Here is a 20,957-nt window from a genome sequence, read left to right as displayed (position 1 = left end):
ATTCAAAATTGAGCTGCTCCGTCTTACTCATGTTGACGAATCATGCGAGAGGATAGCCGATCTGTGGTTAGAGCACCTCGGGGCGGGTGTTGCGCCACTACGGCGCGTAGATGGAGTTATTGGGCTAAAATCCGGACATCATCACCACTATGATACGGCTCGATGCTTGCTAGACTCTAGCCACCTAAACTCCGTCAGTTTGGGAGGAGGTGTCGGTAGAGATTCGTATGTCAGAACCGGTGACGAGAATGTGTCTGGTAGTCGAGGATGCCTATATAAAGTCAGAGGCTTGGCTCTTATGCCTCGTTTCTTGGCCACATCTCCATCATCACAGCGGAGTCATAGATACAAGACAAACGAACCGGGATTCCACGCTTGAAGCATCGTGACAACATCATTACATCAGTCCATCGACAAGATTCCTTTGCTATGGCTCAGAATCATCCCGACAAGATTGCCATCGTTGGTGTACGTGTGAACGAAGATCCCTGCTCACCTCGACCTTGAACAACTCGCTAACACAGACCGTCACCACTAGGCCACCGGCCGCATCGGAGGCTACTTTGCCAGGGCTCTCCTCAAGGCCGGAAAGCACACTATCACAACCCTTCGCCGCGCCGACAGCAAGGGCAAGTACCCAGAGGGCGCCAAGATCGTCGATGTCGACTTTGACGATGAGTCTTCTCTCGTCAAGGCCCTCGAGGGCCAGCAGGTCCTCATCATCACACTCTCTGTCCGAGCTCCGCCCACGCTGCACTCCACCATCGTAAAGGCTGCTGTCAAGGCTGGCGTGCCTTACATCATGCCCAATACCTGGGGCCTGTACCTGACCGACGAACTCGCCAAGAACTCGCAGTACGCTGCCAACGGCCTCAAGCTCTACCAGGAGATCCAAGACCTCGGCGCCACCTACATCGCCATGGGCTGCGGCTTTTGGTACGAGTGGAGCCTCGGGCTCGGCGAGCCCTGGTACGGCTTCGACATCAAGGCGCGCACGGTCACCTTCTACGACGACGGCAAGACCGTCATCAACACGAGCACCTGGGACCAGTGCGCCCGCGCCATTGTCGCCCTGCTGAGCCTGCCCCTCCGCGGCGCCTTCCCGGCCCTGTCGGACTGGGACAACCGCGCCGTGCTGGTCTCGAGCTTCCGCGTCAGCCAGCGCGACATGCTCGACAGCCTGCACCGCGTGTTGGGCACCACCGACGCCGACTGGGAGATCAGCTACGAGCAGACGGACCTGCGCGAGAAGCGCGGGCTCAAGATGGCGGCCGCGGGTGATCTCAGGGGCATCGCGACCTCGCTGTACGCGCGGGCCTTCATGCCATCCTCCCAGTCCGACTTTGAGTCACGCCACGGCACGGACAACGAGAAGCTGGGCCTGCCCAAGGAGGACCTCGACGAGGCGACCAAGCGCACTGTGGACATGGTGAACGACGGCTTCAGCCCGATGACGCAGTTCTCGTGATCTTCCTTTGGTGATTATACGCTGCGCATACATACGAGCAGCCAACGGATATGATGCTGAATTAATTAGGGAATCCTGGACAGATGCGTTAGGGGTAGACCCTACAGTAATGGAGAAGTAAATATATGTGCCAGAGGAACCATTAATAGTGAAGGATCATTTTGTACTTTAATTCAACCATGTCAGCGATATAGGGCCTCCTGGTGCCTACAATAGCTACACGTTATACAGCATGATGGACTCTCTTGATTTGGCATGCCACTGAACACTCAGGGGGGTATGTACTACTCATTTGACTCGCCGCCTTGCACTCAAACATTCGGCTTCATGCTACAGGAAGGTGTTTGCTCTCTTATATGGCAGATGCCTCATCTGCTCTCCGGTTCACAGGTCTCTGTTAAACTCTGGAGGTGCTTGCCAGACGGTCTGGCGTATCCTCTTGCCGTGCAAGCGTAGCATGGCTAGAGGGAGTAGGAAAGCAATATTGATCATCGCTAGTACCAGCCATGCGTACTGAAACTGAATCTTGTCGGCCAACGGGACCCTGTCAACAGTTAGAATTGATCAAACCGTTTCGAAAAGGGGGGGACCTTACGCATAGAAGCTGATAAAGGCGCTGAAGATGGATCGGAAGAGGTTCAACAAACTGGAGATTTCTGAGCTTTGAGGCTTGTAGCACTAGCGAATTATTAGCTCTGGGCTCTCCCTAACGGCCAAGACACTACTTACATCGGTGGTATAAGAGTAAACACAAGTGGTCGCAACCTGCAGACCAAAGGATGCGATGCCCATGCCGAAAGCATTGCCAACCCAGCCAGTCGTTTCGTGATGGCTGATGCAGACCCCCTGAATGATGAGGCCAATGGGAAGAAGCAGCGCGAGCCACAGAGCGTCAAGCCGTGCCTCCGGCGAGCGTTCACCGTTGTGCTTCTTCGCGTGTCGATAGACGAGCCAGTCCGTGAACCAACCGGCGTTGAACTCGCCGATCAGACACCCGATAAGCAGAGGTACAGAGAGCATAAGTCCCGTAGTCTCCACGCTGAAGCCGTACTTCTCGCGGAAGACATGCGAGCCAGTAGCTGCGAAGATGACCGTGCCGTAGCTGAAGGACGTCATGTAGTACAGGCCCGGAACGAAGATGCACACATACTTGAGCATCTTGAAGGGCTTGCCCCAGTCTCGAATGTTGACGTTGCGCTTTGGCATGTGGTGAGAGCTGAAGGATATCAGGTTGAGATAGCTGTTGCTCTTGTACACCTCCCCTGGGGCTGTTTCTGCCCTTGAGTAAAGCGTTTCCGGGAGACACAGAAGGTTGAGTGCAAAGATGGCGAACTGCACATAGGAGGGGATCCTGAAGCACTGCCTCCACCCGAGACGCTGGGCGACGAAGCCACCTACAAGAGGTGCAACATGAGGTCTGGATCACGTTAGTGATAGCGCATCACCATAGTCTAGGTCGGCACTTACCCATTAGTCAGGAAAAAGGTATAGACACCCATGTAAAGCCCTCTCTCGTGGAGGAAGTACAGATCGCAAATCGTGGCCGCGCCCATAGCAACTGTGCTACCAGCCCCGATTCCGTTGAATACCCGGGTTGCTAGCAGCCCAGACCACGTCGTACAATAGCCAGCGGCAATGTTTGTGCTTGCGGCGAGGAGGTTTCCGAAAAGATAGATCGGTCGGCGGCCAAGAGTGTTGGAAAGAGGCATGATGAACAAGGGCCCGACACCGGCGAAGATCACCTGCAGTAATTAGTAACAGAACACCGGATGGATGAACATGGAAAATTTACATAGACTGTGAGCTCATAGGACGCCTCGACTGTTGTGATGGAGAAGGCCTTGCCAAGTGGAACGAATGCCGGGTTGATGACGGCTGCAGACATGTTCCCTATCAAGGCCAGCACCGAGATCTGGAGGAGCACTACCAGCTTTGCCGGGAAAGACCAGTTCTTGCGTAGTGTTAGTACAGTCTACTTCGACAGAGCGTTCTATTGAGGCCATACAAGGGGGTCATCTCCGTGGTCCGATGGCTGAGGAACTAGTGGCAAGCCGTGTCGGTCAAGCTTTGGCGGGTTCAACGCGTCTTGGATTTCCTGGTGCTCTAGTTCGCCGGCCTCCTTGGCATTCTCGGCCTCCAAGTCTGGGGCTTCGCGGTTGTCTTGTCCACCCACGGTCATTGTTCCAAAGTTGTTCAACAGAGCTTTGAAATTTAGTATAATAAAGGAGAGAGACTTGATCAAGGGAGAAATCAGGGTAAGAAGAATGAAGAAGATGAAAACAGGTTGCCCCAAATCTGAGCCCTTGGAGAAGGGTAACCGAAATTATCTGCAAGGACACCCCGTACCGGAATATCATTTGTGGAGAGATTCATAGTGAACATGGGGTACTAAGATGTCAAAGCTGTCATCAATGCGGGGGAACGTGGAGAATGCTCCGTTGGCCTCACTGCCAAGGGCCTGTGGCTGTCCACAAGCAGCATAGACAAAGCTTAAGCGAGTTAGTTTCCGCCGATCTTTGGACCGTGCCACTTCCTCCCTAGGGCAACTCGTGCGCGGCGAGTGCCAGGATTTCGGTACTGGCAGTCGGACTTACTTCGCCGACGGCCAGTGTGATGGGTGTGTCGCAGGATTGAGGGAGGTGCTGGGTAAAACGTTGTTACATCCCAGCGTGAGATCCGCCACCCCTCACATTGATCGGTCTACTTTCCGATCTCGCGGTGACCCCTCAAGATTAACTCTTCCTGCTCCCGGATCAAAACGCGAGGGTATCGCTTGTACCAACTGCTCAGAGTCCAAACCCTCAAGCATACACAACACAGGCTCTTCAAGATGTACGGAAAGATCGCGCTCGAGGAGGCCTGGGCCATCGAAGAGAACTTCAAAGCCTACGATGTCTCGAGTCTAGCTCCCAAGGGCGTCATTGGTGGTGACCTCATTGCCAATCTACTAGACGCTCATGGCACGAGATTGCAGCAGATGGATGAGAACGGCGTAGATATGATGGTCTTGTCTCTCTCCTCTCCGGGACCGCAAGGCCAAGCAGATCCAGCAGAAGCGGCCAAGCTTGCGACCCTAGCCAACGACAGACTCTCGGACGAGGTTATGAAGAACCCCAAGCGCTTCGCGGGGATGGTCTCCGTCAGCATGCATGACCCAGCCCAGGCAGGCCAAGAGCTTCGCCGTTGCTTCACTGAGAAGAAGGGTTTCGTAGGCTGCATCATCAACGATTACCAAAGCGCTGGTGACGGGAACACAATGCTCTTTTACGATGACCCGAAGTATGATGAGTTCTGGAAGGTGGCTGAGGAGATGGACTGTCCCGTCTACCTCCATCCGAGAGCCGCAACCCCTCTCATTCACGAGCAGATGTGGAAGGGCCGCCCATGGCTTGAGTTTTCCGCGCTTGGGTATGCTCACAGGGTCGGCATGCACTTCCTAGGCATTGTCACTGCCGGCGTTCTGGACAGGTTCCCTAAGCTGAAGCTCGTCATTGGCCACATGGGCGAGCATATGTGAGTGACCATTACAAACGGTGTGCATATGCATCGGATGCTGACTGCAGGTGCAATACAGCCCTTATGATCTCTATCGCATCGATCACAAGCTCAATAGGGCGCGCTTCCCAAATATGCCTATGCGAAAGGATCGGCTTATCAGGGACTACTTTGGGACGCAGCTCTTTATCACTACCTCGGGACATTTTTCCACGCCGGCACTTCTTTGTGCCATGCAAGAGATCGGAGCCCGCTCCATTATGTTCTCCATAGACTACCCATTTGAGAGCATACCAAACGGTTGTGTCTGGTACGATGAGCATGTGCCGATCAGCGGGCACGACCTCGTCGATATCGGGCGGAACAACGCACTGTCGGTTTTCTCAAAGCTGACCAACGAGGTCCATGGTCTTGAGACGAAAAGTCCACCCGACTGTGGCGTTGGCGGGCTTGGCCTGAGGAAAGGCTACGAAGGGGAGAGGGAATACGGCCTGTATAATAGGGACTGGAGTCAGAGGCGGAGGTAGACAAACTTCTACTACATAGCTACATGTTGAGATGTAAGTGTCTCGTCTCACCACGTAACTCCAGACAGCCAACTTCTGTAAATTTTCATTCATGTGAAACAATCAAGCTCTAGAGGATAAGATGCAGCAATAGCATTGGATGGTTGTATCTGCCAGCACTATCTACCCATCGCTCGTTCAATCTCCGCAAGCGCGGCCAGGACCTTCTCATCGAAGTGCCTTCGACCAATCACCTGTAGACAGACCGGCGCGTGGACATACTTTTCCGGTTCATACATGTCGTATACGAATTGATCATCGGCGTTCTTGGGGACATAAGATGCATCTTTCAAGTCCCTGGCAGGATCAACAACCGTCACGGGAAATACCGCACCTGGGTAGTCAAGGAGGTTCCAATGCGCTGTGTATCCCCAGTATCTGGACTGGCCGTGGGGTGTTGCAGCACCAAAGGACGGAGGGCATAGAATGACATCGACTTCCCTGCCGTCGGCATCGGCTGTTTTGTTCCAAGCGTCAGAATAAGCTTGCCGATAGGCATCACGTTCGGCACAACGCTATAAGTTTGAAGAGATCAGTGTCTATTCCGAGCTGAGAAAGCGAAAGAGTGAACTCACATCCCAAAGTTCTTGCTGCGTCAACTTTTTCACTGTTGGCTGTTCATGGATAATGAACTTGGTAAGGGGTAGAACGGGCTCCCCGGACTCCTTTATGATGTTGAGAATATGCTCCCCGCCGTCAGGGAAGTAAAGCGAAGACACAATGTCCCAAGCCTTGCTGTGGTCGATACCAGGGCACCAGTCAACTACTTCCATACCGGCCTTTCTGCACGCCTCTGCGACTTCTTTCAACGCTCGGGTCATGGGCGGATGCGGTCGAACTACACCGTCCCACCACTGCACAGCAATCTTAGGTGGGCGATCGAATTTGTAGGGCGTCCACTCCTTGACCATGAGAGAAGCATCGCGACGCCAGGGCTTAGCTCCGATGGCGATCTTCATGAACAGCTCCAGGGCCTCTCGATCAACAGCCATGGGCCCTGGTGTAGAGATGATAGCTTCCTTGCCTACCATATGGGTCATCTGACCCATCACAGAGATCCGTTTCAGTGATGGCCTGAGCACAGTCAGCTAGATAGCACATAGACGCTGGCTGGGGATATCGCCACGGACACAAGCACTTACTTGAACCCATAAATGCCACAGTGAGCAGCAGGACAGCGGATACTGCCGCCAATGTCGCCGCCAATCCCCTACTCTGCTCAGTACAAGCAGTATGATCTCTGGAGCAATGTTCTTACCAGGATACTGCCTCGCATGCCAATCAAGGCCGATTCACCGCCCGTACTCCCACCCGGTGTCAGGTTGCGGTTGTGTGGGTTCACAGTCCGCCCATAGACATTGCTCTCCGTCTCCAAATGCATGATGGTCTGAGGTTGGGTTGTACGGGCGTAGAAAACACATCCTTCTTCCCAAAGAAGGTCACAAAGAATATTCGAGCCATGCTTCTTGCCGATCCATGCGACGAAGGAGGCAGTGGACTCGATATTACGGCCGATACCACCCTGGTGCTCCTTCGTGGAAATGGGTAAGCCAAACAGTTGGCCCTTCGGTTCGGGCAAAGAATCCAGATACCGTGCACGTTCGATGGCATCGTCCCACAGCAGATCCGTGAGGCAGTTCGTCTAGCAGCTATTGTTAGAAAAACTCTCAATACTTGAGTAATAAACAATATGATGTAAGTGGTCTTACAGCTGCCTGCGCCAGCGCTGCACGCCTAAGAAATGCTCTCGTCACCTCCTCGACAGAGAATTTCCTGGTACGCAAAGCCGTCAAGAGTTGCGTGATTGTATATTCTTCCGTTATCTTGAGCTCCTTCTCGGTCAGGACAATCTTTGGCAAACCAAGAGAGTTGACTGGAAGCTGGTCGGGGATGCCGTCAAGTGGGGGCTCGACCTTGGCAAAACCGGCCTCCCGTTTGGTCTTGGCTTCCGAAGCTCTGACTTCCCATGTCACAGTCATATTGGCGGATTTCGACTTCAAGAAATTCTAGGAGAACGGAAGCAAGGTCGCCAAGCTGGACTGGCAGTTCTCAAGGTGTATCTAATTCGGCGAGTACGTAAAGCTGTGACTTGAAACCCGTACTATTCAACATATATAGATGCTAGGAATTGGGTCGTGTGGGTACAAAGCAGTCGTGAATTCGGCGAATATGTAAGTAGGATAATGGATAATGGCGGGGTGAGGAGACGAGAGCTAGTGTCCTTGGGCTTGGACTCAAGCTTACGCCGAACACGCCGATGCCGACCCGCTCTTGTAGCCGTCACCGCACTCCGACGCAAGGGCCCGACAAGGTCCGCGGCCAAGTACATTCGGAGTCACGTCACACAGACTGTCCGTCCACACAACAGACAACTGTCGACCCTCGACTCTTCCTCTCCGCAATTTCTCTGGTCATGCAGAATGATGAGTCAATACGATGTTGGCTTAAGCTAAGGACAAGTCTGACTAATAGTATCATTGCGAAATGGGGTCATTGACCACGTTGAAACCGGCCTGATTCCCCATCTCAGGGTCAAACATTGAGCCGTGATCTGGAAAGCCATAGTGCCAGCCACCAGAAAGCTGTAGCCAGATAGACTGCAGACTGATCGACTTGGCCGACGTATCAGAGGTCGCAAACTTGACGGAGGACTGCAAGTTGGGTAGCGAAATGATCGAGGGGAACCCGTCGCCAGGTTGCGGCCGGAAATCATTGCCAGACTCATCATCATCCGCCGCTGTCGCCGCACCTGGCTCCTCGCGACCGAGGAAGCCGTCGTGCACCTCGCCAAGATACGCCGCCTTGTACAAGTCGTGCATGGCATCAAGCGACGTCAGCCACTGTCTAGCCGCCTTCCACTCGAGGCCCCAGGATGAGATGAGCTGGTGGACTAGGTCAAAGTAGTGATTTGCTCTCTCTCGCACGTTGGGCGCAGTGCATATCTCGTCCTCGGCGTAACGAAGCCACAAGAAGGTGTTTGCCACGATCAGGACTGAACATGCCACCCAGACGCTCTGTAGTGGGGATTTGCCGGGCCGCTGGTACGTAGACACCAAGAATTGAAGCATATCCCCGACCTTGAAAGCATTGGAGACGCACTCCTCGATGAGTTGCGGGTCCCTGTGTAGATAGGAGAGGCCGGCCGCATCCACGAGGTCAACTAGCTTTGTGAAGAGCGTAATATGAGGCAGATAGCACTGTAGGGCCACGCAAGAAGCACTGCAGAGAAGGAAGTGCATTGCCGTGAATGACCTGCCCTTACCCAGTACGGCTTGGCCATCATAATTTTGCGGGCTCCAGGCGAGACCGCCGGGGAGCGACTCGATCCAGGACTGCAGCGCAGAGTTTCGGATGAAGAACATACTCCGCAGGTCCGTCGGCGGATATGGATCGACCTGTCTTCGTGAAGAATTGGCGAAGTCCGCCATGTCACTCCAGACACAGACTGTTTTGATGAGGTATGGATGCACACCCAGATCCGACGGCCTCCGATAGGCGCTCAAGTTGCCCAGGGTAACGCCTCTTGACTCGTCTTGATATGCGAGCGAAGAGTCGGTACCTGGAACAGCAATCGTTACGGTTTCTAGACTTAGCGTGCGATGCTTGCCCAAGAGATAGGCTAGAGCTCTGTCAAACAGCAAGCAGGCCCAGAACGTCCTTCTGCGAATCTCCTGCTCCTTGAGGCTGTGCTTCTGGTGAAATTCTTTGTTGAGCCGCATGATCTCTGCCATGCGGATTGCTATGCCCGAGAATAGCCAGTGACGAGAACCCGAGTTGGATAGCAGTTCGGCCATAGCCAGGATCAAGTTTCCCTGAACGTGTGCAACTGGTTGATTGGAAGCTTAGTATCAGATCCGAAGGTCTGTCGAGGATGGCTCAACATACCAGAGGGTTCATCAGAGGACATCTTGGCCAAGAATCTCGCTTTGTGACCGTATGCCTTGGATACTTCCTGAGCCGACGAGAGCCCGAAGACGCTCTGTGCGACCTGAGGGCCCAGATACCGGCCACAGAGTGCGACCACCGACGACGCAAGCAGCGGATCTTGTCGACATTTCTGTTCGAAGTCTGGCTGGTGGTCGAAAGAGCAGAAGTCACTGGCAAAATGACGTTCAAAGAACAGATCGAGACACAGCAACAGGCCCTCCGGGGAGAGCTCCGCTCCGGTGACTGATGGAGAGGACGGCGAGGCTAAAGGGATGACGCTGCCGGCCGTCGGGTCGAATGAACTCGGCGTTAAAGGCGAGGTCAGCGGCCCGGTTGGCGGTGCGGTCGGCGGCGCATACGCTTGGACCTCTGGAGCGGGCCACTCGCACTCGAGATTCTTCGACCGGCAGTGCCCGCAGCGAGGGCGGACGCCATCGCACTTGGTCTTCCGGCGCCGGCTGGACGGGCAAACATTAGCAAAGGCGTGATCCGGAGAGGAGCCCCATCACCTGTCGGATAAGCTCAATCAATCGCACATACCACAAGCTGCAGGCCTGCGGGGTCCTCGTGAATGTTCGGCTCATGTCTTCGAGGTGTGGAGGGTGAAAGGCGGAAAACCCGGGTCTGGCGGAGGTGTGCAGGATATTTGGCTGTCAGGGACCAGGGGTGAAATGATAAGACAGAGTCTCAGACGGAACGAGGCCGAAGGCACATCAGTTATCAGCGGCGATCCTGCTCCACTACCCCGTCAACAGGGAGCCGGAAAGATGGAACAATGGTCAAAGAAGGAAATTGATCGTGATGATGCACAGCGAAGAGTGTGGAGTGATCCGAGACCTCGCCGAGTCAATCAGTTGAGGCGAAGACGGCGGAAGAAATGGAGCTTCCCCAGATAACATCACGTGTGTGCTAAGATGCCCCAAATCGCGCTGACGGATATCCCGACGCTAAAAAGTGCTCGGAGATTGTGAATAATCACTTGCGCTTCAATGATGGGGATTGATGTCCCATGGGGAATCGCATCCTGCCTCCGGGGACAGTTTAAATGTGGCGCCAGAGTATGAAGCCGTGTCTTACATTCCTGCCAAGACATGCCAATCCGGGCACTTGAGTCGCATTAGACAAGACCGCAACAATGAAGTTTTGCCTTGGCTTTCCTCTCCTAGCTATCGCCAATGCCGTCCTGGCGGAGGAATATGTCCTGCACAAGGGATGTCCTTCCACCGTGGGGATGCTGGGGAAGCCTCTGAGGGACATGGTACAGAACCTCACATCTTACACAGTCCCTCGCAACTACGGCAGTGCCAGTCACCACGAAGTTCACCCCTTGGAGCCCGGCTCAGCTAATATTGTGGCTCGCCATGGCACGATCGTGTCACTTTTTGCCACGGGCAAACGGCGACTCTATGCCGATGCCAACGGTACCCTCTTACCCGACGCGGAGCAAGAGGACGCGACAATCGATACCATCTACGACATGGCGAGTCTGTCCAAGCTTTTCACGGCCGTAGCTGTTCTTCGTGAGATCGATGCCGGCCGTATTGCCCTCAATGCGACTGTGGTCACCTACCTGCCCGAGTTCGGTGCCAATGGGAAAGAGGATATTACCATCCTCGATCTCTTGACGCACACAAGCGGGCTCAAGCCTGACCCAGTGCCGGATCTATGGTCAGGAAACTACACATCCATCGACCAGAAAGTTCACGCCCTTCTTACTCTGGCTCCACAAGCGCCCCGGCAAACCGAGTTTATCTACTCAGATATCAACTTCATGACACTTCGTTATGTCCTGGAGAAGGTCACGGGTAGCACCCACGATCGTTTGATCTATGCGTATACCGTTCCGCTTGGAATGACGTCAACGCATTTCAACCGAGGAAATGTCGAGGGCCCGCTCAACCCTTTTTACCACAGGACCGCGCCGACCGAGTTTGAAATTGAGGTCCAGGGTCCCCTGGAGCCCAAGAGACCTCAGCCCGTGCGAGGCACCGTCCACGACGAGAATGCATGGGCTCTCGACGGCGTCTCCGGACATGCGGGCCTCTTCTCAACTGTCGAGGACACGGCTATCTTCTGCCAGATGATTCTCAACAACGGTACCTACAACGGCTTCAAGGTCCTGTCTAAAGAGGCTGTCGATCTGATCTTCACCGATTTTAATGCCAAGTTTCCCGGGAATGACTACGGAACCGGATTTGCCCTCAGCCAGTACTACACCCAGGGACCTATGCAAAGTCTGCAGACGGCGAGCCACTCTGGTTTTACCGGAACAACTTTGGCGATTGACAGGCCCTCTGGGACATTCTGGCTGCATTTTGCCAACCGTGTCCATCCGAGCAGGGCTTGGTCGTCGAATAACCTGGTGCGCGAGGCTATGGGGTACTGGGTTGCCAAGAGTCTTGGCAGAGATGTCGCCTTTCCGTGATCAGTTGTGTAAACTAGGAACTCCTCTAGATAAGGGCTTGAAGAATAAATAGCCAAGTATGTTTGAAGCATATAAAGTGAGGGCAATATAGGGGTTTTCTGAGCCGGACACATCTAGGCTGCCAGTGATTCAAAGTGACTTTGCATGAAGTGACATTAGAATCTATCTCGCCAGAAATAATCAGAACAGTAAACAACGCTTCCCAAATATGAACCGTCCATTCCAATAGAATTCTCCGTTATTATGGCTCTATGTAAATCATTCTAATAGTATCAGTGATTCAAACACTACCACCTCCCTTTCGGACTCAGCGGCGATGTAGGCTCGGGGATGTTGGCGCCGTCCCTCTCATAAACTAGAATACCAAACTTCCAAACCTCGTCAATCACTAGCTGTGGAGCCCCATTCGGCGCTTTGGTCTCAGAAAAGACCACCAGATCTGCGTCAGCTCCGGGGTTCAGACTGCCTTTCCTGTCCTCGATCTCCAGCATGGCTGCTGGTGTAGCTGTGACAGCCTTGAGAGCCTGAGGGATGGATGAGATTGACCACTCAAGAAAGTTATTGACGCACTCCATCAGCGTAATGCAGCTGTGAAATAAATTGTCAATATGTATCTTTTCATCTGCTCTCCATTCTGATCGGTTCACATACCTTCCCGCAATCTTGTCGGTTCCTTCCAGACGCAAGGTCGGCCCCTTTTTGATGATGGTACTCTGAACCTCTCCGTTCATCCACGGGTATCGTCCGTCCGGCAGACCGACCAGGGGCATAGAGTCGGTAATTAGAATGAACCCTTCAGGATGAGCATTAAATGCGATCTTGATAGCTGTGGGATGAAGGTGGACCCCATCGGCAATGATTCCAAAGTAGGGCCGGTTCGCGGCGTCTGCCGTGCCAAGAACACCGAAGATCCCGGGGTTCCGGTGGTGAAGCGGCCTCATGGCGTTGAAGAGATGGGTGATCATAGTGGCGCCCTGGGCGACGGCTTTCGAGGCCTCCTCATACGTCGCTTCCGAGTGGCCCACCGAGCAGATGATACCTCGCTCTCGCATCTGGGGGATCAGGTCTGACATGTTGCCCTGCTCAGGGGCGATGGTGACCATCTTCACAGCTGACGTGTTCGACCCGCTCTTGATGCCTGGGGCTCCCAGATTCTCAGTGCCGTAACAAGCTTCGATATCGTCGAAACCGTTGGCTTCGATGAGGACATTGACGTCGTGGATGCCGTTCTTGGTAGGGTTCAAGAATGGGCCCTCGCAATGCACGCCGAGCGACTCAGAGCCATCTTGGGCACTGACTGATTTCTTGCTTCTGAGAATAGGTAGGACCTGATTTGAAGCGTCAGCCATGACCGATAGCAAATGAGTCCTGTCCCGCGGTATCCCCGTTACCTTGTGGTACAACTCTGACTTTTGACTTGTCAGGGTCGGCGTGTAGGAAGTCACCCCGGTCTCAACAAGTCTCTTGTTGATATCCCTCAGAGTCTTTGCATACTGCATCATACTCTCGGGGAGGGACGAGAAGTTAAAGCCGTAGGCGCCGTTGAGCTGCACATCAATCATTCCGGGTGACACGATACGCCCTTGAAGATCGATGACGCGGTCCGGCAGAGCGCCCGCGCTGAAGAATGTGCTTTGACTGGACAGGATTGTTCCCGTCTTTGAGCTGAACCAGAGATCTGCCGGCTCTAACTTGTCACCTCGCGCAAGTCGGCAGTTGGTGAACTTGGTGATACCGCTCCATTCCGATGACGATGGAGCAGGCATTTTGCCCGCTTAGACGAATTGCAGTCGATACTAATGCTGTTTGTAAAGTCGGGAGAGGTTCTCTTGAAGTCTTCCGTTGCTCCAAGGTGTCAGTGAGAGTGTATGTACGAGGGAGGTGTTGTGGATATGATGTCTGCGTAAATAAATGCCTACGACATCCTCCTTCGGCGATGATGTTCGAGTCAAGAGGATGTCGTTCATGGGTCAGAGATAGAGATCTGATTGGTCCATTTCGATACAAGTCGCCCCACTGTGAGGGAACAGAGACATGTCTGGCCCAACCTCCTCTCCGTCGGGTTTTCCGTCAAATATCCATTGTTAGCGCCGGCAATCTGCCAGATACCTCGACTTTAGTATGTCCAGGGTCCCTGAATGGGAATCGAACTGAAGGCAATTGAGAACACCTTACAAACACGTGCCACAGCTCGTGGGGTTGAGGGATTCGGTGTTGATAGGATGGAGCGTTGGAAAAGGCGTCTCACGGCTAAGAGCGGCTGTTGAAAACAAAATCTGTAGAGCAGCATGAGTTCTTGAAGGCCTGCTGAGTTACGATCACATTCACGCACAACAAGATGCTTGAGATAGATTTGTACGAGTTAGCTATTTCTAATTCAATGCTCGTCTTTATGACCCCACGATCTTGATGCTACCAAGTACGCCGTGATTGCCAAAGTCTGGCTCTTGGACTACTTGTTTCATCAGCTCCCTGTAGTTGTCTCCTGGAGTAACAACGCCCATGATGGAGGGTTCTAGGGATTCTGAACCCTGCGCCAAAGGAACAGTCTGTCCAGAAACGCACAGGAAGCCGAGTAGAGCGAACATTACTGCCTCTTTGGCACTTGCTTCCAGCTTCATTGGAGCATCATCAAGCTTCAAGACTTTGCTATCTGGAAATCGTGCCTGAAGATGCTTCAGTATGTTGGGGTTGTATGCGCCACCCCCGCAGATATAGATCTCGTCAATATGGTCTCCATCCTTGACCAGCGGCACCACGAAGTTGTCATACGCTCTCGCGATTGACTCGGCAGTTATGCGGGTTATCGTCGCTATGATGGCTTCTGGTGACTTGCCCGATGCCCTCATTTGGTCTACGAGTCTTCGAGCAACGTCGTCGGAGAAGAGCTCTCGTCCGGTCGTTTTGGGCGGCTGCTGATTGAAGTATGGCTCGGAAGCTAGGTAGTCAGCGACCGCCTTCTCGTCGATCTCCGCTTCGCCGCGAGCGCCGAGAGCGCCATCGCAGTCGTAATGTTGTTTGCTGTCGGACAGGATGCGCACAGCAGCATCGATGAAGACATTGCCTGGTCCAGTGTCGAACGCAAAATAACTCGACTCTGCACCTTTGGCTTTCTTCTGCCCGACCAAGACAGTCGCATTGCCTACAGATAAAATTGTTAGATTCCTGATGGACATACGCATAACCAACCTCGAGCAGACTTACCCATGCCGCCAATATTTTGGCTGATCCGTACTACGCCTGGATCCGACAGCAGACAGGCCTCGAAAAAGCCGGCCAGCGGTGCACCTTGCCGTCCAGCGGCCAGTTCTGCAACGCGGAAGCCTGACACAACGGTTCTGGTGCAGTTTAAGGTCAGTCTCGTCTGGAATAAGTAGGCACAGCGTGCAACACACCTCTTAGTTTTCTGTGCAATCACAGCAGGCTCCGCCATTTGCAAAGTTGACCGGTTTTCGCCATTCGGCTGGTGCCACAATGTCTGCCCATGACTGGCCACGATGTCGACCTTCGCCAAGTCGATCCCCGATTCTTGAATAGCGCGAGCAAACTCTCTGCCCAGGGCAAAGTTCAGATCGCACACCTCAGCCATTGACGTGGCCGCATCCTTTTGGTTTGGCCGACATAAGCGCAAGACCTGAGACCGAAGATCAGGGTTGACTGGAATCTCAGCATATGACAGCACTTCTATTGCCACATCGTTCGACGAAGGGATGTGCGAAATGCGACAGTGGGCAACATCGATGCCTCTGTTATGTTAGCCAGAAGAACTAAAAGGAGCCCCCAATATGCAGAGGAAGTACGTACCATCGATACTGGTCCCGCAGTTCAGCCCCAGAACATTGAGTCCAACCATTTCTCAGGTGTTTTCGGCCGTGTTATAGTAAGAAGATGTTGACTGATGGATGGGTTCCGCGCAGCAGCTTGTACAAGCCAGAGAGTTACCAGCAGATGGTGTTCAAGCCAGATGCCCAAGATCAGAGTATGCAGCAACCCTCAAGAGGAATCTTGGTATATAGGCAAGCCTTTCACCCAGCAAAGACGCGGGGGATCTGTATTGTCGCATGCATGCACACCCATGGGCTTGGCATCTGTCACCAGATGTGATAGTCTGGTCTGTTCCGTAGCTCCGGAGGCTCACCTTTGTCACCTCATACTGCCAAGGGCACTTGTTGCCATTCTTTCGATTGAGACCTGAAAAGTTTGGTTCGACTCCATTCGTCACAACTCAGCAGTTCGGAAGGCCCACTGAGATAGCGCGCCCAAGTCACTGAATCATTTCGGATGGCCTAGTTTGACCCTCTGTGGGAGCCGATCACCGGCCTTCTTTAGCGTGGGTTTAAGTGCACCTCTCTAAGACTCGCCTCTCGGCATCCTCGGCATCTCAACGTCCCAGGGCCGTGGTCTTGGAAATCCATTCTAGTTGATTGTGGGGCCGACGGATAAGCCGAATGAGTGATCCCATGAGCTGTCAATTGCCAGAGTTACTGGGTAACTAGATTACCTCGAACAGCCTGACGGGGGGCTACTGCGGCGTAGTTGTAGCAAGGCCCATACGGTTAGCGGACCGGAAGAGCAGTGGACTGCGTCATGTTAGTCGTTATCTATGCAACAGTATCACATGTCATACCACAGCATCTCCTCGATAGGTCTACTATTTACAAGCAAATTATTTAGCGATCCCGGTGGATGTTGAGTATACCGTGGAAATATTGTGGTTATCTTATTCGAACATCATGAGACTCATCGTCCGTGACGATGCTGCGGCAGCGGCCAACTATGTCGCCCAATACATCCTGAATAGACTCAAGGAGTTCAAACCAACGGCCGACCGTCCGTTTGTTTTAGGATTACCTACTGGTAGCAGCCCAGTCGAGGTGTATAGAATCCTAGTTGAGCACTACAAAGCGGGAGATGTGAGTCTAAACTCCAGGTGCGCATAGCAACATGTTGATAACAGTTTCTCTCAGGTCTCCTTCGAGAATGTGGTCACCTTTAACATGGACGAGTATGTCGGCCTCCCGCGCGACCATCCTCAAAGCTACCATTCCTTCATGTGGAAGCACTTCTTCTCGCACGTGAATATCCGGCCTTCGAATGTTCACATCCTTGACGGAAACGCGCCCGATCTGGAGGCCGAGTGCGCTCAATACGAGGCAGCAATACGAGATGTGGGTGGTATTGACCTCTTCCTTGCTGGGATTGGTGAAGATGGCCACATTGCATTCAATGAGCCCGGGTCGTCACTAGCTAGCCGGACACGGATCAAGACCCTCGCATACGACACCATTCTGGCAAACTCGCGATTCTTCAACAATGATGTCAACCAGGTGCCCGCCATGGCTCTCACCGTTGGCGTGCAGACCATTATGGACGCCCGTGAGGTCGTGGTCATCGTGCTTGGTGCGCGCAAAGCCGTTGCGTTGAAGAAGTGTATCGAGTCTGGCGTGAACCACATGTGGACGTTGTCCGGCCTTCAGCTACACAAGCATTCTATGGTTGTCGCGGATGAGGACGCTACGCTCGAGCTCCAGGTCAAGACTGTGAGAGTAAGTCTACCCGTAGATTGAGTCCCCTCATAAGACAAAGTAGACCATGCTGACAAGCGTGCTTGACTTTAGTACTTCAAGTCTATCGAAAAGATCGCCCGGGAGAGAGGCTTCGAGCAAGCTCTTCCAAAAGGGCTTCGGGATGGGCGAGTGACAGAGCCCACAACCACGAAGATAATGGTCAACGGAATTCATTCCCCTCTTGCAACGAGAGACTTTGAGGGTCAGAGCTATCTCCTCCGGGCAAACAACCCAGTTCTCGCGGCACCTTCATCCAGATCGGTTACACCTGAGCCTACACTAGATAACATGATGTCTCGTATCGGTAATTGAGCAATATGGTATTCGCCATTCGGCCGAAAAGGAATTCAATCGAACTAGTCTGGCTCCATAGGGACGTGGAAAGTAGGATTAAGGCTAGATACAAAGTTTGAATACGTAGGAGAGATAAGTGGTCTTTGCAACAGAATATGCGACGATAGAGACAATACCCCCATGGAGTTAGATCGACAGAGTTATGACCTTGGCTCATGTAAGGATGCTTCTTTGATAATTGAAACACAAGGTCCAGGCAAGAGTTGAGAGTTCAGGGTGAGACACAGATTCGTGGTTCCAAAGACCAATTGTTTTCAGAACTTAATATTATGCCGTCTATTTCGTTATGCCTCAAGAACATATCGTCCTCACTAACATGACGGCCTTTGGTGAGCATAAGAAAACGGGAGGTGACTCCTCTGTTACGCACCAACCCCAAGCATGAATGTTCACGTAGATTTCTCTGGGTCTTTGTGATCCTTCACTGTTGGGTCTTCACTTCAGTCACCCTTTCACTAGTCACGACCTCTTCTCCGTCAAGCTTACTCTCGAGCTCCGGCTGAGGTACGTGTACGTTGGCGGTTCGCTTGTCTTGCCACCAGACCACGCCGATCCAGAGAGCAAGGCTGACAACAACCACAACCATGGTGATAGTTCCTTTGTGGAAACCCTACGCGTTGGTTAGAAATCGGTACCTTGATAGGTTGGTTCGAATCTGGTTGCTTACTGTTTTGGCGTCGGTGGCAGGGTAGAGAGCAATACCCCAGAAAGCGTAAAGAACGGATGACGCTCCTATCATGATCGGATTCCGGTTAGTTGCAGGCCGGACAATTAGGAAGCAATCATAACTAACCATTCATGGCATAGAGAGTAACTGCCCGAGCGGCATCATCACCGCCACGCGATAGCAGTTCGCTGGCCCAGACAAAAACGACAGGCTGGATCAGGTAAGCGGTTCCAGCAAGGTCTGCATGCCATGGTTAGTACTGGTAGTTGTTCAGCGCAAGTCGGCGTCTTACAGTAAGCAGCCATCTTGGCCCCAGTGCCAACCACGTTCCAGTTGAGAAGAATGATGCAAGCAATGAGCTGAACCAGGCAAGCGAACAGCCCATATGGGCCATGCACCTTGGTGGCATCGATAGCGACTGATGTTACGAGCGTGAGAACTATTCCGATGGCGGTGATGCCGAGCGGATAGTTGTTGTTCTGGGGCACCGTAAACTCGCCCGACGCCCTCATCCAGAGGAGCATGCAGGTCTGGGTGGAGAAGGCTTCGAGGGCGCCACCAAGCATCCAGAAGACGTTGAAGATCCAGCTGGAGATAAATGGTCAGCGACAGTCAATGGATTCAAGAGGATGTCGGAGAGACGAACAAGTTGGGAGTGAACAAGACGCGCTTAATCAATGAGAATCCGATCTTGTGGCCGTCGGGGTTCTTGGGTGGCAAGCGGCTCAGAGCAAGTTCGCGCTCGTGCGGCTTTAAGAAGAAGGCAGTTGTCGTCTCGGGAAGGTCTGGGAAGAAGATGAACCCGAAGATAGCTACAGGGATCGTGATGATGCCATCGATAATGAAGGACTGGTATTCCGTAGAGATTAGCGAATGTATAGATGAAACCAGGCGAAGTCCAAACGTTACTTACCCATCGCCAACCCGGGAGTCCAGCGACACCGTTCATCGTTTTCCAGATGGCTGTCATCATAATACCTAGCAGACCCCTGGGTTAGATCAAGTCCGCATGCAGAGCGCGGGGAGACATAGACGTACCAGCAAACATTGTCCCCACCATGCCGGACGCCTGGAAGAGTCCAATTCTTTTACCGACCTCGGGGCCTTTATACCAACTACCGATGATGTACTGAGTGCCACTGTATGTCGATGCCTCGATCATTCCTTGGAAGAAGCGAACAGCGGCAAGATGGGAGAACGAGTTGCAAGCAGCGCAGACCATGGTAAGACCAGCCCAGAGCAAAGTCATGAGTGGGAACCAAATCCGAGGAGCGACTTTCTGAATGACCAGTCCATGTGGGACTTGCCCGACGATGTCTGCATGGTATTATGGATTAGACTGCTGTCGAATCAAGGGAAACGCAGGCGCAGGAACCTACAGCCAACTGCAAGACAAGTGACCAAGAGGTTGTACTGGTTGCCCGTAATGTTGATATCCTCCTTCATCCCGGATACGTATGCGTTGCCGAGAACAGCACGATCTTCAAGTAAAGCTATTGTCAGTTGAACGATACTTTATCAGCCGGGGAACGAGTGTCACGCTCACCAAGGTAGTTGAAGAAGAACGCAACGCAGCAGTACGTCTGTAGTTGCGGTCAATAGGTATTTTCCACCTTGGTCTTTCGGTGTCTTAGACCTACCAGAATGGACGCATCAATCTTCCGCAAGAGCTACAGGTATTATATCAGCAGGTGAAGCTCATCGACAGACATATCTTGTACTCGATCTACGCACCTTGCGTTCCTCGGGTGTTTCTGGGGCCTCTCCCCAAACCGCCACGCGCAAGTTGTGAAGTTTGGCACCCATCGTGATTCGAATGTTGGAAGCGTTAAAAGTCTTGCGAGTAAAACAACGACTTCGGAATGAAGAGAGATGCTGAAGAAGAGAACAGCAGATCGAGCCCGGGGTTAGATCACAGCCTTTTAAGAGCCACAGAAAGCCAAGAAAGCCCAGAATCGTCTTCACCTTGGCCAAAATGTGAAGACGGGATGGAGATGGTCTGGACTGACTCCCAATCTCTCAGCTGCTTTTTCAGATCCCCACGCTCTTCCAGTGAGATAACAGCCCCGGAGACGGAGACAAGGGGGCGACAAACGCGAGCTAACGGCGGCCAAGGCCTACCCCGTGGGTACAGACAAGGACTCGCGCGATGCCCTCGTGCACTTCGCTCGTCCAGGAGCGGAGAATTTCTCTTCCTGTCGAATTCTGCTTCAGCCATGCGGCGCCGTTCCTCGACTCTCCTTAGCGCCACCCGATATGCCGGAGTTGGTGTGGGTAAGCCAAGAACAGTTAGCGGCGGAAAACCCGAGATAATGGAGCTTCAGGGTCAGCGTTCGGGTTGCCCGCTAGCGGATCCGATAGGTCATGCACATTGTAACTCTCCACCTCTGTTCGCCTCTCCCGTCTGGGATGCTGAGTCGGTCAGCTGGTTGCCGCGCCTTCCAGTGTCCCTTGTTCAGCTTTGAGCGGCATCTGTCACAATCTTTAA

General features: G+C 53.1%; 10 protein-coding genes across 10 annotated transcripts; 4 read left to right on the top strand and 6 right to left on the bottom strand.

The window, feature by feature from the left end:
• Positions 1–429: 429 nt before the first annotated feature.
• E0L32_005910 (uncharacterized protein) lies at positions 430–1,468 on the top strand (the record flags this gene model as incomplete). The annotated part of the gene is made up of 2 exons (XM_031140484.1): positions 430–468; positions 539–1,468. 2 exons carry the CDS (start codon positions 430–432, stop codon positions 1,466–1,468), a joined length of 969 nt encoding a protein of 322 aa, XP_030995418.1.
• A 384-nt stretch (positions 1,469–1,852) lies between these two features.
• E0L32_005909 (uncharacterized protein) lies at positions 1,853–3,841 on the bottom strand (the record flags this gene model as incomplete). Its single annotated transcript, XM_031140483.1, has 8 exons — positions 1,853–2,012; positions 2,064–2,146; positions 2,198–2,570; positions 2,619–2,885; positions 2,936–3,210; positions 3,261–3,419; positions 3,474–3,770; positions 3,815–3,841. 8 exons carry the CDS (start codon positions 3,839–3,841, stop codon positions 1,853–1,855), a joined length of 1,641 nt encoding a protein of 546 aa, XP_030995417.1.
• Positions 3,842–4,298: 457 nt separating this feature from the next.
• E0L32_005908 (uncharacterized protein) lies at positions 4,299–5,490 on the top strand (the record flags this gene model as incomplete). The annotated part of the gene is made up of 2 exons (XM_031140482.1): positions 4,299–4,981; positions 5,043–5,490. 2 exons carry the CDS (start codon positions 4,299–4,301, stop codon positions 5,488–5,490), a joined length of 1,131 nt encoding a protein of 376 aa, XP_030995416.1.
• A 158-nt stretch (positions 5,491–5,648) lies between these two features.
• On the bottom strand, positions 5,649–7,508 carry E0L32_005907 (uncharacterized protein; the record flags this gene model as incomplete). Its single annotated transcript, XM_031140481.1, has 5 exons — positions 5,649–6,044; positions 6,105–6,603; positions 6,672–6,739; positions 6,788–7,171; positions 7,239–7,508. The coding sequence occupies 5 exons, from the start codon at positions 7,506–7,508 to the stop codon at positions 5,649–5,651; spliced, it is 1,617 nt and encodes a 538-aa protein (XP_030995415.1).
• Positions 7,509–8,003: 495 nt separating this feature from the next.
• Positions 8,004–10,040, bottom strand: E0L32_005906 (uncharacterized protein; the record flags this gene model as incomplete). Its single annotated transcript, XM_031140480.1, has 3 exons — positions 8,004–9,355; positions 9,415–9,914; positions 9,997–10,040. 3 exons carry the CDS (start codon positions 10,038–10,040, stop codon positions 8,004–8,006), a joined length of 1,896 nt encoding a protein of 631 aa, XP_030995414.1.
• Positions 10,041–10,591: 551 nt separating this feature from the next.
• Positions 10,592–11,881, top strand: E0L32_005905 (uncharacterized protein; the record flags this gene model as incomplete). Its single annotated transcript, XM_031140478.1, has 1 exon — positions 10,592–11,881. One exon carries the CDS (start codon positions 10,592–10,594, stop codon positions 11,879–11,881), a length of 1,290 nt encoding a protein of 429 aa, XP_030995413.1.
• Positions 11,882–12,168: 287 nt separating this feature from the next.
• On the bottom strand, positions 12,169–13,647 carry E0L32_005904 (uncharacterized protein; the record flags this gene model as incomplete). The annotated part of the gene is made up of 2 exons (XM_031140477.1): positions 12,169–12,469; positions 12,533–13,647. The coding sequence occupies 2 exons, from the start codon at positions 13,645–13,647 to the stop codon at positions 12,169–12,171; spliced, it is 1,416 nt and encodes a 471-aa protein (XP_030995412.1).
• A 624-nt stretch (positions 13,648–14,271) lies between these two features.
• On the bottom strand, positions 14,272–15,734 carry E0L32_005903 (uncharacterized protein; the record flags this gene model as incomplete). Its single annotated transcript, XM_031140476.1, has 4 exons — positions 14,272–15,023; positions 15,086–15,219; positions 15,277–15,627; positions 15,682–15,734. 4 exons carry the CDS (start codon positions 15,732–15,734, stop codon positions 14,272–14,274), a joined length of 1,290 nt encoding a protein of 429 aa, XP_030995411.1.
• An 880-nt stretch (positions 15,735–16,614) lies between these two features.
• Positions 16,615–17,760, top strand: E0L32_005902 (uncharacterized protein; the record flags this gene model as incomplete). Its single annotated transcript, XM_031140475.1, has 3 exons — positions 16,615–16,794; positions 16,849–17,427; positions 17,500–17,760. The coding sequence occupies 3 exons, from the start codon at positions 16,615–16,617 to the stop codon at positions 17,758–17,760; spliced, it is 1,020 nt and encodes a 339-aa protein (XP_030995410.1).
• A 463-nt stretch (positions 17,761–18,223) lies between these two features.
• E0L32_005901 (uncharacterized protein) lies at positions 18,224–20,275 on the bottom strand (the record flags this gene model as incomplete). Its single annotated transcript, XM_031140474.1, has 11 exons — positions 18,224–18,412; positions 18,470–18,534; positions 18,596–18,709; positions 18,762–19,057; positions 19,116–19,318; positions 19,383–19,447; positions 19,508–19,786; positions 19,849–19,962; positions 20,016–20,052; positions 20,110–20,139; positions 20,204–20,275. 11 exons carry the CDS (start codon positions 20,273–20,275, stop codon positions 18,224–18,226), a joined length of 1,464 nt encoding a protein of 487 aa, XP_030995409.1.
• Between the last annotated feature and the right edge of the window lie 682 nt (positions 20,276–20,957).

The sequence above is a fragment of the Thyridium curvatum genome, assembly GCF_004353045.1.
Source record: "Thyridium curvatum strain D216 chromosome Unknown NODE_32_length_403697_cov_78.906415, whole genome shotgun sequence".
NCBI classification, from domain to species: domain Eukaryota; kingdom Fungi; phylum Ascomycota; class Sordariomycetes; order Thyridiales; family Thyridiaceae; genus Thyridium; species Thyridium curvatum.
The sequence above is the reverse complement of the archived record's forward strand: the minus strand, read 5'-3'. Positions and strand labels throughout refer to the sequence as shown.